The sequence below is a fragment of the Motacilla alba genome, chromosome 5, assembly GCF_015832195.1.
Source record: "Motacilla alba alba isolate MOTALB_02 chromosome 5, Motacilla_alba_V1.0_pri, whole genome shotgun sequence".
In the NCBI taxonomy this organism is placed as follows: domain Eukaryota; kingdom Metazoa; phylum Chordata; class Aves; order Passeriformes; family Motacillidae; genus Motacilla; species Motacilla alba.
This window is the reverse complement of record NC_052020.1, coordinates 53,858,498-53,877,172: the sequence shown is the minus strand read 5'-3', so window position 1 is coordinate 53,877,172 and position 18,675 is coordinate 53,858,498. Positions and strand designations below refer to the sequence as shown.

Below are 18,675 nucleotides of genomic sequence, written 5' to 3'. Positions count from 1 at the left end.
AGCAAGGAGGCTCTCCAAGCACTGCTCACAGTGCAGGTGGGATGCCCCAGCCACAACAGCACCCATGTAGCAGCTTTGCCCTGCTCCCCATCCTGTTTGCTGCACAAGACCAAGACACAGACATCCAAACACCCCTAGACACTCCAGGTTTCAGGACGACTGAGTTGGAAACTGGCCTCAAAGTTTAAATCCCAGGCATTTATCTCTAGCAGCTAGCCTCAACACTTTGGTATCTCTAATTTCTTCAACCAACATTAATCCCTGTATCTCTAATTTCTAAATGTGCTTTTAAAAATCTGCCCTTGCTCTTGTAGGTGATCATATACATGGCTGAAATGTTAAGGTGGCCAGGAGTTTATTAAAAATGTTTAAAGACATGTAAGCAAACACTGTTAGTGGAACTTTTAGGTTGAAATATATAGTTTCTAAAGATAGAATAGCAGAGCAATAATGATCTGTGTCTCTGATGTTTGCTTTAATGCCAGACAGCTTGTCATACAACACTGTATGCATTTCATTAACTTTGCAATGAGGTAATCGCACAAAAAAATCAAACATCACACTCTGACTAGTGGTTTTGCAGGTAGAGTCAACTATCAGAAATTCTCATGTCACCAATGCCGATGCCACGAGGTGGTGATTTCTCTGACAAAGACAAAAAGAAGAGAGTTCCTTGATTTGCATCTGAACAAGATTTCAAATACATTTTTTTGTTTCTATTTTAAGCGCACATTTCAATTCACTTCAGGTCTAATCCCAGTTGCAGTCTTTCTGTCCCTGCACATCTTCCAGATTCACTGCATATTTGGAATTCCAGTCTCGCTCAAAAAGATTTTTCACCTGTTCCTGGACAGGTTGTTGCCTTCTTTGCAGGTTGGTCGAATTCTGTTTGATAATTAGTCCCACGCCAGCTGTATCAGTGAAGTAGTTTTCTGACCAATTGGAAGTCCCTGTGCAATGGAAAAGTAGCTGATTAGAAAACATTCATTTCCCAGTGTTCTGTTTGATCTCTGGGCTTTGTTGATTTGCTCTATGACTGCAAATCTCATTAGGACCAACGAGGCAGCAAAAATCAGGTCACCTCCTTCTTATGCCAGACCTCAGGTTTTGAAAACTTGATATTAACTGCAACCCTGAAGGTTCAGAACCTTCTGATTCATTACAGCCTGTGAAATAATGCACAAATCTACTCATAAACATGGTAATAAAGTGCAATATTTGAGTATTAAGAGAAGTAAAAGCCAGTGTTTGACATCGGTTTCAGCGTTAAAAAAAAAAAAAAAAAAGTCTTCAAGTCACTTAATTCTCTTCACTTGTTAAAGGAAAACAAAAGGAGAAACGGGACTCCTGATCAATAAACGCTCAGGAGCTGTTCTGAGCTTGACATGCAAAGCCTGCTTCTAAACCAGGCAAAGCTGGAAAATCCAGCTGCAGACATTGTCTAGGGCTCCCTCCAAAGCTACCTCAATTCAGACAATCAAGCACTGTGAACAATGCTCATGTTATCATTTACGCACTTCCCCTCGTGATCGCCTTAGCCAGAAAAATCTGTCAATTCCAGAAGGTGCTTAGGCATGAAAACAAATCCTCTGCATATCTGCCTTCAAGTATAAAACAAGTTATTAAAGTATTGAAGGCAACTGGAGCTGTAAACCCTCAGCCAGTTGGAAGATCAGGCTATTTGCTGGTGTGTATTGCTGGGAGGATGAGCTGCTGAAATGACAGAGCACTTTCACGTCTCCTTTTTTGAGGGTTCCTAATAAAAGAATGAAATGTAAACACCATCCTGGCTTTCAGGAACAGCACACAGTTGACATTACTGTTTTCTCATTTCCTTTCCTAGAATTCTGTTCAACAAACAGTGCATAGAATTAATTCCTCCCAGCAGTTCCTTTTTATTAACGCCCTATAATGTTATATACTGGAGCAGCAGCTATCCCTGTGTCATTCTGAGCACACAGGCTGTGAAATCCCACTGTGCTTGACACGGGCTGTGCACTCAGCCTTGTCACACTCTGCTCCTAATGGTTCACAATCATATGAAATAATCTCTTACTGAACTTGGCCTACATTATTTTCTCCCCTTCACATCTGTACTTGTTTACCTACAACAGACTTTGCTTTATATGGCAAAATGAGGTATTTTTTGGTATTGCAGCTGATCCTATCTCAGTCTCAGTCCAGTAGATCTGGAGATACTGTAAGTATTTGGAATAATGGAATACGTACCGATGTAGGCTACTTTATCAGTGACCATGTATTTGTTGTGATTCACTCTCCCATGAGGAATGTTTGTGTGATTGAGAACAGGAACAATGAAGAGTTTCTGTAGGGAGAGGAGTTAAAAATATTAACACAAATAATAGAGTGAGGAACAGACATCATGATTGGACAGTGCATGTGTTCTGTAGTTTCAAAGAATAGAAGAGCATGGGAAGAACAAAAGAGAACATACTGCACTCTGTTATTGAATAGACCATAGAAGAGATTTTACTCCTATCCAAGAAAACTAGCAAATAATACTTCCACTATACATAAAACTGAAAAAGCAATTAAGATCAGATACAAAAAATGTTTGCCTCACAATGTTCCATTAGTGGCACAGCCATTATCATTACAGGGCAGACAATTAAATGGAGTTTTAGGCAGCTGTTTAATAGATTGCATTTACCACTGATTGCTGCTCTTATTTTGTGTGAGAATGGGCTGATCACAGACACAAGGGGTACTATAGGCAACTATAATGCCTAACTTTTTGTGTTAACTCCTACCAAAATCTACATTTTCCTTTCTATTTTTTTTTCTGAAACCTACTCCTCCTTCTGTGGTATTTCTCTGTTATGATTACTGCATCACGTTGGGAGCATCCACACCAAACCCACTCCACCTGATGCGTTCCAGCCCAATCCCTATGGCCTGTGTCCAATATTTAGTGTTCAAGAACAGATCTATCTGTATAGGCAGACAGCAGAGCTCTCAATTAAAAACAAACTGATACCAATTAGACCGCTTTAACATATTCCATGCAGGAAAAGGTCTCTGAGAGAAGCACCGAGTTATCGTATAAACTGTTACTGTCACAATGCTCAGCAAAAGCAGCTGCCTGGATAATGTCTCAAGTGCCACAGCCAGGCACATACCTGATATCATTAGTAGCTTAAAATAGCTGCTTCCTCAAAGATTATATATTGGGCCTTATTTTCACAAAAAACAGGAAGCAGTCACTGCAAAAACAGACAACCTGCTTCTCTAAAAGCTAACACTTTTACACACAAGCAGCAGCTTATTCTCAGAAGTCAGTGAGGGGCAACATCCTCAAGCTGTCTTTCCAAAATCAGGTTTCTCATTCATACCACGTCGATACTGATGTGGGCGTGTGGGTTGTTGAGGGCACGCAGGGACCTCAGGTAGTGGAGCATGGCTGGGTCGGTGTATGCCCAGCAGCTGACCAGGAGCCGCACTTGCACTCTGTGGTTGAAAGCTGCACGTCTCAGGGCATTGTCAATGGCTGGCCAGTATCTGCAGAAAAGGAGGTGTGTGCACAAAGGGAAACTTTTTTTAAACAGTTGACTAGAAGGCTGTGAAGTTAAACTGAGACTACAAGTGATGATGCACAGATGGGACTTCTGATGTCTAGTAAGTGAAGCACCTGTGGCTTCCCTGGAGGTACAGACAAAGTTTCTGCCTTCTACCAAGTCAATTCTTTTCACAGAACGTGTTTTATGACCTCCAGATCCTGCCAAACTGGGGTGAAATTCATCTAAAAGTTTAAAGCTTAGTAAAGTGCACATACACAGATACGCACACAGCACGGTGCCACCATGCTTATCGCCTTGGGAAACTGAAGATAACAATAGCAACTCCAGGGGAAAGCCAGTTCATACAGCACAGAGTGAAAAGGGCAGTGCTGAGCCCAGAGGAAAGTCTAAGAACCATTTTGCAGAATAGGACTTTTTCAGGCCCCTGGAGACTGTTTCCAGTGTCTGCAGTGCTCCTGTGCCATCAGCCAGCATGGGCAGACTCTATCCCTCCCCACCCCTCCCTGTTCTCATTGTGTGTGCCCAAGGTAATGGACACAGCTGTGCTCCCCATGTTCCCTGAACATGGGAAAATCTGTTTTCCTGACACTTGTGTTGTCTGTAGCTCTGGGGAACATTTTTAACATCCTTCACCCAGCTACACAGAGCTGGACAATGTGCATCCCAGGGCTGGTAACTCCAAACACCCACGTGGCATTTTCATTGCGTAGATCCTAACAAATGCTGCATGGAGGGAGACGAGCATGCTTGGTACAGATTGGAGGGCTGATACACAGACAGGTCCAGCATTTGCTCACAGTCCCATGAGCAATGATGAATTAATTTGCCTAACTTAATCCTTTTGGTCTTATGCACAAAGGCCTGAATTCTCTGATCCTCCCCCGTGCATCGTCCTATTGCGATCAATGGCCTGGCCACGTGCTCTGAGGCTCAGGCTTGCCTTATAGATCCTGAAAAGCTTGGAAAATCATGCTATTTGAAACAAAATTTTTGAATGGTTTCAATTTTTAAAATATATCAGTTTCTAGTTGATTAAGACTCAGGCATTAGACAGCAGCTTTGTTCCCTCTGCCTCAGCTGCTGAAGGAACCTAACCTGAACTAATCAGCTTCAATTCATGGCACTACAGCTGGTTGCTGTGGAGATAGCCTGAGGCCCTGCGCCACTTTCCCTGGGCCTTTCAAACCCTTGTTTGCATCTGATCAGCCCTAGATGTCACAAACTGTGGATTAAGCCTTCAGATGAAGAATAAGGAGTATTAATGCACTCAATCCTAAGGGGCAAAAGAGACTTTCTGGGAACTTATTCCCAGAAAGATGAGTGGGTTCTCAGAAGATGAGAAACCCAGATACCCAACTGTATTACATATAACCTGAAAATCCTCTGAGGTGCTTGATTTATTAAAGATATCCTCCAAGTAGAGGCTAGTCTCAAGATTTTGTTTCTTGGACAGTAAAATTATCTGCATCTCTCTATTATCCTAAAATCTTCCCATAACACACCTATGCCTCAGCTGAACAACAGAGGCTTTAGACAGTTGTGGCAGAGGGACATGATGCATGGTATCATCTGGCTAAATGGCAGCCTAGAGCTTACCCTATCCAACAAGACACGTTGTACATAATTCTTTCACTTGAACTTCTTTCTCGGATTATTTAGCTGGTTGGAAAACTCAGAAATGTTGTAAGCAGAGAATTCAGAGCACTTGGTTGCATATAAACATCCCAATTCAAGCATACCTAAGAGGATTTGGGAGTCTTAGTGCTGCCCCATGACTGACTAACTTTCTGTGCTGCTCAGGTTTGGGTTCATGTGCAGAGTCTGCATAGTTCTGCTGTGGCCTCGGGCAGTCTCTGGACCATGGCAGTGGTTCACCACACTCAGGCTCAAGGCCAGGCTGGATGGAGCTTTGAGCAGCCTGGTCTGGTGCAAGGTGTCCCTGCCCATGGCACAGGAGGGGAGGAATGAGATGGTCTGCAGCCCAAACCATTCTGTGATTCTGTGATGACTCCAGATCACCCCTATCACCTTATCTCTGAAGCTGCTGCTGGAACTTAAATGGAATTATTAAAAACAAAACAAAAACCCCAAACAAAAACAAACAACAACAACAAAAAAAAAAAACCCTCAACAACAGCAACAAAAAAACCACCAACCCCCAAACAAACAAAAAACCCAGAAGCTTCTTTTAGAGGCTGTTTCAGTTCTCACTGCAAGGGTCAGGAGAGTCAAGAACCACCCTCTAAAGTATTGGTCAAGTGCATCAAGTAGAAAATAGAGCAGGAAGTCAAGACTCTTCAGAAGTAAATGACAGCAAGAAAGAAAAATACAAGCAAGAAAGGAGAGCACAGCAATGTTTTCTCTGAAAAATCTGATGTCAGATATATTTATGGTGTTCCCTTTCCTCTCTCAATTCATAAAGCTGCTGTGTTGAATTTTGGAGGACACTGGACCTGACTGTCCCTAGCATGGCATTTCACAGCTTTTCTGCTGTGTGTAGAGCACAGGAGGGTACTCCAGAACACCAGCAAAGCACACAGGTATTGGTAATCATCCTTCCTGCAGCATCAGGACTGGAATCACAGAATTCTAGAATTGTTAGATTCTGGAAAAGACCTTTAAGATCATCAAGTCCAACTCAGCCCAGCAGCAGCACCATGTTCACAAAACCATGTACTCAAGCACCATAGCCACAGAACTTTTAAACACTTTCAGGGATGGTGGCTCCACCATTTCCCTGGGTAGTCTGTTCCAATACCTGACAACCCTTTCCATGAGTTTCTTTTTCCCAATATCCAATCTAAACCTCCCCTGGCACAACTTGCGGCTGTTTCCTCTCATCCTGTCCCTTGGTACGTGGGAGGCACAGTCTATGGGATGGTTGTGGATGCAGAGCAAAGCCTCTCTCCATTCTAAATATTTTCATTGCAGAAGGAGGGAAATAATTTTTTTTTTCTTTAAATAGTACAAGTAGCTGATTTGCTCAGGATTGAAATTGTACCTTTTTGGATTAACAAAACGGCTGGTAGGGAAATATTCCATAACAGAAACATAGACAAACTTCTGTGCCCGACTGATAATACTGAGTATAGCATAGAGGTCATGGGTGCGACCTTCTGGACAAAATGCTGGAGGGGAAGCCTGTAAAAAAAAACAAACAAACACATAGATCAGTGATTTATTTTTTTTATTTTTTTTAATCTCAGACTGCAACTCATTTATGTGTAGATCTGTCAAGTTTTCATTAAAATATCACAAAGCACTTGAGATGACCACCATCTTTCCTCATGCCTTCCATATCCTGCTGGGTCAGATACTTATTGAGGCTACAGGTGATTAAAAGAGACCTGCACGCTGTTCCTGCCATACAATTTGACAGCTTATGCTGGGTTTATCCCTATCCTTGGAACATTCCAGAGAAACCTAAGGAACAAATTATTATCCACCTGGAACACAAGCAACTGAGGAGGGCTGCGGAAGAAACTTTCCTGCTCAATCCTTGAACAGTTTACACTCTGTTATTTTCAAACATACTTACAGAAAAATAGGTTTCTGTCAAGATTCCATTAAATTCAACTTTCAGAGGCTGATGATTGTTAATTTGGGTTGAATAATTAAGAGGCCAAGGGTTTGGGATGGTAGCATTAGGATATCCAACATCCCAGTAGGTACTGAATGTTTTCCAGAGGTCTTGAGCCAAGCAGCTGCAGTTATACATCACAGCACCAAACTCTTTCACCTGCAAAGAGAGCAAGCTGTGTCACAGCCCCAGAAGGAGCCACCTCCAGGGGTTTCTTTGCTGTTTCTTCTGCTCTGACAATATTTTACATCATTATGATTTTTCTCTGCTTCCTGCTAGGACATGAATTTTCCCCCAGATGTCTGAATATGCAGCAGCAGACGTTACCTGAGATAGAGATCTCCAGTCCATGTTTGCACTACCAATATATATGTGTTTCATGTCTACTATCCAGAATTTGCTATGCAACACTCCTCCTGTCAAACGTCCAAAATCAATCTTTCTCACATGAGCTCCTGAAGAAAGATGGAGAGGGGAAAAAAGAGTTTAGATACAGCATGGAGATGATTCCTCAACAGCCAGAACATATCTGCATGTCTGACTCTTGCCGGCAGTAACAACTACCAAAATTCACAAGCACTCATTCCTGGGAACACAGTAACTTGAAAAACAATATGCAAAATGTGAACTTTCAGAAGATCCTAAAGAGCATGGCAACACAGAAAGAAAGCATGAACTAGTGAGCAGATGGTGCATGTCCTGTGAACCCATGTAAGCATTACATCAGAACAGGCCTTGAAGACCAGTTTCCCACAGATGCCTTTTTGCATTACAGAAGCTGTGAGTGGATCACTGAAGGGAAATAATTACCTTTTTCCTCCAAAAGCTCAAGGTCCGTTGATTTTGTAGCCAGAGTTGGTGAACTTGCTGCAATATACAAAGAGACATTCTCTGCGAGTAACCTCTCAAACCTCTGCAGAATATCTTCACCCTGTGTGGTGAATTGTTATTTTTTTTATTTTGTTACAGAAGGTGTAGTAAGATATATGCAAGGGCAGTGGTACTAATGGGTACTTCTTTTGAAGAACCCCAGCACAAGGAAGGTCAGAAATTTCACTTATTTCAGCCTAACTTGACTAAAGAAGGAAAGCTGAAGTGTTGCTTCAGAACAGCATGGAAAACCTTCCTGGATTTGCAGGAGGAGTTAAGCAATGTCTCTGGGAGACAGACCACACAGCCAGCCTGCCCTCTACCACATGGACATGAGGAAAAACAACCACAGACATGCTTGCTGTTGATTTTACCTTACCTGCTTGGAAGAGGAATCATTGACACTGATATCCTTCCCAGTGAGAGACCAATAGTAAGAAGCCACATAAACTTTTTCCTGGGCTAGGTCGAGCAGTCTCGCCCAGGCTTGGTACAAGGGTTTGGCTGCAGTGCTGTTTATCTCGAAGGGTAAGTCATAAGGAACATTTTCCACAAGTTCAAAGCTGCAATGGCAATTTTGTGTTGTGAAGCAAGTGACTGTGACCCCAAGAGGACACCAAGTCAGGCCGCACAGTTGGCCATGCTGGGTGTCAACCTCCACATCAAACAAGATGAGCTGGACAAACAGGCTGGCAGTGCTCTCTACCCCTAGTTTTTATAGCCAGGCTTATATTGTTGTACAGTGACCTCCCAAATTCAGCAGAATGGTTTCTCAGTAGCCATTCTGAGCATTTTATTTTACCATGGCTAAGATGTGGAGAAAAGCAAACCCCCATAGCTGGATGTTGCTTGGGTACCCTCTTCACCCTCTCCCAGCACAGACATTCCCTGCCCCTCCAGCCTCTGAGAAAGGCTGCTCTGCCAGCTGGTGACACTGCTGCCTCCCACTGCTGCCACAAAAGGAGGAGGGCTGGAGGGGGCAGAGGGGGAACTGAGCTGAGATGAGCATACAAGCACAGGACTGGGAGCAGAGCTGTGACACTGCCCCTACTGCCCCTCCAGCAGGCAACTACCAACTACCCAATGCCTGAACAGCAACCCCACTCTTCCCAAATTAGTGGTGCTTCATCACTTATGATACAGTGGGAAGAGAATAAAACCCATGGTGATATTTTCAGTACTGTAACTATTTCTCCCTCTGGTGGTGACTCCTCCGTGTGCCTTCTAACCTGACTCACCTGCAGGAGTCATTGGATCTGTTGGTGCCCTCCTCAGTTATTGTGGCTCTTGGGAGATCTCCATAGAGTCCTTCTTCCTCTGGGAGATCTCTGTACAGTCCTTCCTCCTCCACATTTCTGTAAATGCTGACAACTGTTGCTTCTCCTCCGTTAGCATCAGCTGTGCTGTCCACACTCAGGAAGTAAAAAGCCGCCAGGACAAGACCAAGCGTCAGAATCGCCCCTAAGATTTGAAACTAGAACAGAACCCACAGAGGGGAAGATTTAAGTGTTCACCAAGACATTGATGCACCAGCTAATGGATGACTACCTGTGCAGGTGAATAAATCACAATCTTTGAATGGGAGATCTGCTTGCAGCTGCTGCCAGGTGGTGTTCTTCGGTGCAGCACTGGAAGTGAGGAGCAACTGTTCAAGGTCTGCTTGGACAGGGCCATGAGCAGCCTGATGTAGTTGAAGATGGCCCTTCTCTCTGCAGGAGGGCTGGATTAGATGATCTTTAAAAGGTCCATTTAAACCCAAATGAGGTGCAGTGAGAAGGACCAAAACTTGCCAAAATTTTACACATTGAAACCCCAAAATCAGGGAATAAAGGTAAATAAGGAGACGGGAGAATAAATTGAAGAAATTAAATGCTAAAAAACAAAAGAAAAAATTCTGAAATTAAGTGAAAACAATAAAAGCCAATGGGATGACTCAACGTGCAGGAAAATGGACCAAAGCTTGCCCAGTTGATCCTCATTGAAATGGCAAGATTTCATTCCCTTCCTGAAAGGAAGAATTTCCTGAAATTTCATGAAATCTTGAAATCAGAGAATCAAGTGGAACAAACACTCTGGAAAGGAGATATGATCAAATGAAGTGCAATTGGGGGGAAAAAAAGAAAATTTGGAAATGGATTTGTGTTGGTTTATGTGAAGACCATGATTTTAGTTCCATTTTTTGGTTTAATTTTTTTGTGCCAATCTATCGATCCCTTGGGGTTTTTTCCCCAAATTTTGTGATTAATTTGACATTGATTAGCTTTATTTTAGCACAGGACCAAAGGATGTTCAACCAAATTCCTATCAAAATCAAAATAGGGAAATTTCTAACACAAGATTAGCTGTGGGATTAAGCCAAGCATTACCATCAAAGGAAGTTTGTGTTGTCAGGGGAGAAAAAACAGTTCAGAAAGTGTCAGAGGCAGAAAGACATTTTGTGGTTTCTGAACATGTTCTGGTTTTGTCTTAAACCTCCCTTAATTGAAACTACACAAATCTTATTTATCCATGTGCACAGTATTCCCATGTCACTCTAGTGTGGTGAGTTAGTTTCATTTCCCTTTTGCTGCACTTTCATTTTTTTTTACTGAATGTAGATGGGGGAAAAAAAGTAGCCTGGCTACCTGGTAGATTCAGATCTGCAGTCCAGCCACTCACATGCTGAAAATTATAGCACCAGGCTCTAAATGCTGCCCTGTACCGAGCAGGAAAAGACAACCAGCCACACAGGCAGATCTATTTCCCCCAGTAAATATCATGGCTGGCTTCCCATGGCAATTTGTGGGAGCTGGAACCATCCACCAGCCTGTGATTGGCAACATGGACTTCAGAGCTCAGCTTCTGAGCTTCCAGGCAGGAGAATTGAGTCTGGGGGTGGTGGCTGCAACCATAAATCTGAGCTCCCAAAAGGGGACATGGGAAAACCACACAGAAACCACTTGCCTCTGAAAGTTTCTGCTTCAGTTTCTATGTGGATAAAGCTTCTTGCTTTTAATCTTCTCTGTTTTTCTCAAAATCTACAGTGCTGACGTAGATTTCAGGCAGTGATTTGAATAAAATAATCATTAAGTTATCTACTTAAATTTTTGCCCTCTGGCTTGTTCTCCACCTTGCCACAAAAAAATTCTCACCCATTTTTAACAGTTCCACATTTCATCACATGAACATATTCGCAAGACTTAGATAGGTTTTAGAAGATATTTCTAAGGTAAGAAACCTATTTTGAAGTCTCATCATGGCTGTCACCATGCTATGCACTGTGATGTCCAGGTTCTCTGGGCATCTGAATAAATGAACAAATGAATACATGAATAAATGCCGTGCCAGTAGTGGAAGTGATACTGTTTGTTCGAGATGGTTTCCTTGTCCTGAGCCAGACAGAGCTGAAGGATTTATCTCCACATTACTCCCTCTGGGCAAGGTTTGATCAGTCTACCGGATAAATCAATGAGGGTTTTGTCACTCACTTGTTTACAAACAGGATTGAAACCTACACAGTTTTCTAAAATGGCCAATAAAATAATTCCCAACCTGTTATTTCTTTTCAGAAATGTCAGCACAATCTCAGCTCTTGTAAGCAAATGTGGTGTATCCCAATAATTACCGTTTTGACGTCTTTTTGATTGTTCACGCCTAATTTCATGTTGGAGGACTCATTAAACATCAGGGACGTTTTTAATGCTTTTTTCACAATCTGAAAAACAGAAATGTATGCAAGGGGAAAAATAAAGCTTTATGACAACATTTGTGTACAGCCAATTACAGACAAAAAGTGCAGGTTACTGCCACTGCATTACACAGTGCTCTGAGATTTGAGTATGGATCTGGGCAACATCCTCCTGTATTATGGGTCTTGAGTGACATTAACAGACTCCAAAGTGACACAGAGACGTGTCCCCACTGTTTTTCCCCAGTGCTGTCTACACACAAAGATCCCTGCAGTAATTAATGTGTAAACAACTGCATCACTGCCTCTTCCAGCCATCCTTCAACACCCACTTTTGTCCTGTTGCAAGCGAACATATTTGCCAACAAGCAGTAATTAAATGCAGAAGCAGTGGGTGATAGCGTTCAGCATCAGTCTCATCCTGCATGTGACTCTGTCAGGCTTCTGCTCTCTTCCTGTGCCTGTTGTCTTCAATGCCAGTGTTTCTTCCAGAAGTGACTCTGTTAAGGGGACAGGGACCAGGCTGAAATACAAACTCCCCTTCTCCCCTGTTGCAGTCATGACTCTGGAAAATAAGTTATCTTCTTTTCCCTCTCAGGCAGTATTTCTCCATTCTTTTGTTGCCACAGCAGAGGCAACCATAACAGCAAATACCAAAATATGCCAATATGACAGCAGATGGCCGGACAGGGGGAGTTGGCACTTGCCTATTTTACCTTCTCAAAAGCTTGACACATGCCCAGTGGGTCATGAATCATCCCTGCATTGGCAGAGGTGAATTTACCCCACAGGGCCTGATGACACTTCTCATTCTCAGAAGCAAGAAGCAGATCCTGGGGTACAGCAGATCTCAGAAGGTGCTACCAGATGATACCACCACCTGTCCAGTCCCTGAACGACTGCTTCTGACCTCTGAGCCACTGGGCTTTTGTAGCCTGGAGGGTGAACCTGCTGCAGAGTTATTGGATGTGGAATTGCTCTGTGGGTGGCCACACTCAAACAAGTTTTACATAGGAAGGATCCTGCCAGACGTGTCCCATCCATCTTGCCATGTGTTCACAGCTGTTGTCACCTGAACTGGGTGGGCTTACAGGGTCTGCCCTTCCCCAGCAGTAAAGCAGCATGGCCCTACACATTCCCTGCTGCTTCCAGCTTCTGCCCGTCCCACCTTTCTGTATGGATGCTGTGGCTGCATGGAACAGGCAGGGGTTGGACACAGCCCCAAAGGCTTCTTCGACTCACAGGTGCTGGTGGGGCTGAAACAGAGAGGTGGAGGATGTCTTGGAAGACAAGGGTCTGAAACAGTGACTTGGGGAATGCAGAGAGGGATGTGGGAAGGGAGGGCCTGTGGTAAAACAGCAGACAAGAGAGGATGACAAAGATGGAAAAGGTGGAGGGGCAAGAAAAGGTACAAAGCAGGTATTCCTGCTTAAAAGCATGCTGGAGCTGCATAGAAGAAAGCCCTGTTTACATTTCAGGACCTGCTTGTTTTTATCAGCTGTAATCACTACAGCAGGGCCCACTTCCCAAAGCAGTTTTACTCACACTTTTCACTGTCACTTCCTTTTGCTGCCCCAGGCTCAGCTGCAAGCTTTTCCACTAGAAATAGTTACAAATGCAGGCAGGTAAACAGCCATTCTCCCAACCCTGGAGAAATGGAGTGGCTGCCAGCAGTGAAGGACAGTTGGCCATTTCCATAACTCTGAAATCCCAGTTCATGTTTTCAGCACAATAAAAAGACCCACTGTCTTACCCCAAAGAGCTGACAGCCCAAGCAGATGGAGGGATATAACCACCACACAGAGAAAGGTGTGTGACAGCAACACACAGGAGAAGAAATGATCACATTCCAACCCAGAAATCTTAGTGGGAAGAAAGGGAAGAGAGAGCAAGAGTGAAGATGTGAAAGAGTTGGGTAGAAAGGGAGGCAAAGGTATTTTAAAGGAGGAGAAGAAAGGCATCTGACAAACAACAGGAGCCCTTCTGGCTGGGCCAGGAGAGCTCACTGAGGCTGCAGGTCACACTCCACAGCTTGTGGCTTTGGCACAGCTGTCCCAGTCAGCTGGGCTGGCCAGGAACAAACAGCAACCACGAGTGCTTCTCATCACAGAACTGGAGCTGAGAGGTGTTGCTTTGCCCCTCTGTCTCCCTTGTCCCTCTGGCTCCCAAAGTCCCATCTGGTGACCCAGGCAGTGACTTGCTAAGAAACTGCAGGTGTCAGTGCCATTAGAGCCACATGATGGCCTCAGATGGATGGAGCTTACCAGAAACAACTTGTTTCACTTCTCTTTTTCAGCAACAGTTACAAAATGTCTTCCAAAAGCAGCGTTTTTCTTAAAATACAAAGGTGAACAGATTTCATATGTGTTGTGATAGAATCATCTACCATTCTGTTCAAACAAAGCCCTTCTTGATGTTTTTGACTGGTGATGGGTTGAAGTCCCACCTGCTGTACAGAAGTTGTGAGAACTGCTCTAAAACAGTTTAATTTTTAAGAAGGGAAACATCACAGACACAACCAGAATTCCTAAGAATAATATTGTAGCTAGTTAGCAATTAACTACTGCTCCCTCGAAGCTTTCAGGGCTCTACCAGCTGCCAGTTTCAAGGACTGAATGAAGATCATCCACAAGCAATAAATATAAGCACTACTTAGCGTTGCTGCACAGGCTGGGGCACCAGCTAATGCCAGTCTGCTGAGTGGCATTAGTGGCAAACACAGGACACTGCTGTTTATAACACTATGGTTGCTTTCTCCTTACCTCTGAAATACCTCTTGGTACTTTTCTCTACCAGCAACAAATTGTGTCAGACTTTGAATTTCAAACACAAGAACATGATTTTTCACTATATCAAATCCTCCCCAGGAGCTGTTTGAAGTTCCTCAGATGAACAAGGTGCATTCATCTCTCCACGGCCACCCCCCAGCTCCCTCAAGATGATGACAAAGGTACTTACCATCCTGGAAGGTCTCCTCCTGTGTGGATGTCCCCCTGTACTGTGATGTTACTCCCAGCCTTGTGTACAAAATGCTCATGCTCTGTCAGCACATTTGTTTAGGGTTCTTCTGGTTTTCTCCCCTCCTGCTGTAGATCACTTCCTCTTAGACACTGAGTTTCACAATGTGTACTGACAGGGTACTAAGTTGTCCTCCAGTTGCTGTGACCCAGTTCTTAAACTCCAGTCCTGATCTTCACTTGTTTGCCATAACTTGCTCTGTTGGATGGCAAAGCTCCCACTCAGTGGTGGAAAGTCAGAGTCCACATCAGCATGAGAAGACACTGGCTGGAAGGACTGCTCGGCTTTGGTGCTGCTAGCAGCCCAAACGTGGCTCTATTTTCACTGCACTATTCTTAACCAGAAGCTTCATTTTAAGCAGACAAACCAACCCTCCAAAACAACCTCTCTACAAAGTTTTTCTTGAAAGCACTTTCCTGCTCAGTTGTGCTTGGACAAACACAAGGGAGCAAGCCAGCTCCTCTGAAACAATGCAGCCCTCGTCTTGAACACGTGGCATTTGGAATTTGCAGTGATGCTGTTGAGGGGTTATATCTGACACTGAGTTTGGGGCAGCTTCTAAGAAACTATGCCTTCTATAAAAATCCAAAGGCTGCACCTTAGCTGACACAAATCCTTCTGGGAATGCTGCTGTTTTTCTCCAGGCAGGCTCTTGTTCCTACTGAACCCAAGGCTGCAGCTCCCTAGTGCAGTACCAGAGGAAGGATGCTGTAAGGAGTCAGTGGAGCTTGGAACATGAGGCTTTAGCACACCTTGTATTAAACTGCTGCAGATGGAAAAAATAAGGAGCCAGAGGATAGGTCTGGTACAACAGAAAGAGGGCTTTCCCTGGGAAACTGCAAGTGCCACATGTCCTCAGCTTCCCTCAAGACCAAAACACAAGCACAAAGTCAAAGAAGCCCAAAACGTAAGTAGTGGAGTAGATAGGAAACCTCTCTGCCCAGCCACCTCACTCTTACTGCTGCGCACAGATCACTTATCATGGGAGCCATCCCAAATCCCTGAATTTACAACAGGACTTAAAAAACAAATCAAAGGCTGCTGCTGTCCCTGTAGATCCGAATTACCAGAAAGCTGGAGGCAGGATCTGCAGCCAATGAAAAGAGCTCCAGAAAGCCACCCCTGCTAAAGGTCCAGATCACCCCCAGGAAGTGTCCCTGGCCCTCAGATGACTTCAGAGGCCGAGCATTCCAACTAAATATTTCAGCTAAGCCCTTGCTTGTGTGCAGGACTGAAATCCTGGCATGAACTATGTCAGCATAAGTCACGAAGGCTGCCACTGACTTCAGGATCAAACCACACAAGGCGCAGCACCTTTTTATGAAATTCAGGATTTATCATTTATTTCTCCAATATCACAATTTCAGTTTAAGAGGGTTGTATCAAAAGAAGAGCAGCTTCCATGAAAAGGAATGCTCTGTATTTCTCCTCGTTGTCAGCTCTCTAACCACTTGCAGCACTGATAAATTCCACTGTCCTCCTCCAATCCAGCTTGCAAAATCCTGGTTTCCTTCTCATCTGACCTCACATACCAGCCCACCCATTCTGCATTTCTGATCTTACTAACAGTGTTGTAGCTATGAGAGCTTCAGGATGGAAGAGGGTTTATGGGTAGAATATGGTTCTATTTGACCAATTCATGCAGCTGGGGGGAAGAAAGAAAAAAAGAATAGCAAGTTTTAGAATAAACAGGAAATTTTCTTCATTCTACCTCTTCCCCATCTCTCAGACAAGGCTCCTTCTAGCAGTTGCTCTGGCTGACTTGCCACCATCCCACACAGGATAAATGCATCTCTTGCTGTACAGCTGGGTGGCACTCTGTGGTTAACAAAATCCCTCTAAAAATCATGCCTGGACTTCCAGTTTGTTACAGGGTGCATTAAAAGATCCAGTGGAGGAGCTTTTTCTGCCTGTGTGGGAGGTTTGCGAAGAAGAAACTGCCAGTTAAATGCATTCTCATCTCTGAGAGCTAATTATAGACAAAAACATCAGTACCACTGCAGAGATTACTACAAAACTACACCTTCTGCTTCATGAGAATGAGGCTGGACTCCAAATACCAACAGCTGACAGAGGGATGGGAGGCAGGAGTAGTCAAGGTCTGTACACTTGAAAAGAAAAATGTTCTATTTATACTTTGTGCCAAAAGATTGCATACTTAAATATTAGTGGGGAGGTGGGACAGGGACAGACCCAAAAGAAGTTATTTCAGGTTTAGAACTGGGAAGTGATTCAGCTGATAAGCCATGGGAAAATTTCAAAGTCTAAATAAAATTGTGAAGTATTTTTAAAGACTTACTCAGTTTCCACTTTTAAAAATATTCAGTAAATTCACTAAGATATCTGATCATGGACTTGAAATATTTAACTTGAAATATATAACTTATTTGGAATAATTTTATTCAGCCTAAGATTAAATACTCTATGCCTGTCAGCCATGTTTTGTTTAGAAAAATATTTCAGGGGAAAATAAACAAATAAAGCTGTGATTCATACAGCATAAGAGACTGCAAAATCCTTTGCTGTCTTAGTCTTGTCACTCATCTTTTGTAGCACTCACCCTCCAGTCACACCTGGAAAAGATGACTTGCAAGTATAAGGAAAACACTTCCGTTTATGCTGTGTTGAATGTATTTTCTGTTATAAAAATTATACTCCTCTTATCTCTGCGGTTATTGCTGTTGCTGCAATGAAACCTCATCCAGACCCTGGATCTCCTGTTTGGGAAGTGTCTGCAGGTGCCAGGTAGATGCTATACTTTGGGGTTTTTGGTGGTTTTTTCCTTCCTGTGATTTGAATGTTGACAGAAGCATTTAGTGTTGAACAAACCCTTTCTGGCACCAACTCTTTTGGCAAGTACAGTATTTCCAGTGTTTTCTGTTCCGAGAAGAAAAGGCTTAATCAGGGTAGAGTCCTAATGAGTGCTACTTTCTTACACTCATTGTTCTTGGCTTCTCTTGCTCAGCCCACATCACTCACAGAGCTCAGCAGCCAACCCACTACACCACCTTTTCTAGGTAACTGCTCAGGGGAGCTCCTGTGTGCTGGTGCTCAGAGCCTTCGCAGGGCTGCACCCCATCAAGGGAAGCAGCACCCCTGCAGGAAAACTGCCCACTGCTGCCCCACACCAACCCCATCTCACCAGCTGAGGCCAGCAGGGCTCTGCTCTTCAAAGCCCAAGGATGTCCTTGCTGAGAAAGACACAGTGCTCTCCCACCACCACATGGACAGAACCCAGCAGACGAGGGTCTGCTGCTGGATCTTCACACAACATCCAAAAAAGAGAGCCTGTCTCCTCCAAAGAATGAAAAGTTTTGTTCTGAGAAAGGACCCTGAGACCCTGCTCAAGGCCAAGTGTTCTGGTGTTCCCTGCTGTGCACATGTGGAAAACCAGGCTCTATTTCCCAAAGCAGCTGAGGATGTTGGAGAGCCAGGCTTGTAGCTGAAGGCTCAGCAGGAAGATGCACAGAGGAGATCATTACTTTTCCCATCTATCCTTTATTTTTCAATTCTAGTAGCTTTCATTATGTTGCAAATAGTTTTGGCTACAGTTCCACTGCCTCTTATGTTTATTCAGTCAAACTGTTAAAAATTAATGAAGTGGGTGCACTATTGATTTCAAAAGGCTCCTTTGCACAGCATCCCAACTCAAACAATGCTCCATACTGTCAGGGAAGCCTGGGGAGAGGCAATATTGTCAGTGTGTAATGCAGCCCTGCATTGTAGGCTACACAGAAAACCTCTGCAGACACAGCACACAAAGCTTCAGAAGGCTTTTTAAGAGAGACATAAGATTTATTATTTTTTTAAACACAAAATCCCTCCCTAAAACCTTTCAATGTAAAAGATTTCCATATACAAGTATCTGATGGAAAGGTAACCAGGAGATGGAAAACCTCCCAGTGATTCTAGTTAGGGACAAGTATTTTCTTCCTCTCTGTTTTAGCTATTGCTGACAAACAATGCCATGTTTTCATCAGCTGCATGTGTTCTGCTTCCTA

General features: G+C 43.7%; 1 protein-coding gene across 1 annotated transcript; it reads right to left on the bottom strand.

The window, feature by feature from the left end:
• Nucleotides 1-338: 338 nt before the first annotated feature.
• PLD4 (phospholipase D family member 4) lies at nt 339-15,031 on the bottom strand. The gene is made up of 11 exons (XM_038139369.1): nt 14,615-15,031; nt 11,594-11,683; nt 9,228-9,463; nt 8,369-8,552; nt 7,930-8,050; nt 7,447-7,574; nt 7,078-7,278; nt 6,541-6,680; nt 3,354-3,519; nt 2,230-2,326; nt 339-950 (listed from the first exon to the last, which is right to left on the bottom strand). The coding sequence occupies exons 1-11, from the start codon at nt 14,615-14,617 to the stop codon at nt 751-753; spliced, it is 1,566 nt and encodes a 521-aa protein (XP_037995297.1). The 5' UTR covers nt 14,618-15,031; the 3' UTR covers nt 339-750.
• Nucleotides 15,032-18,675: the final 3,644 nt, after the last annotated feature.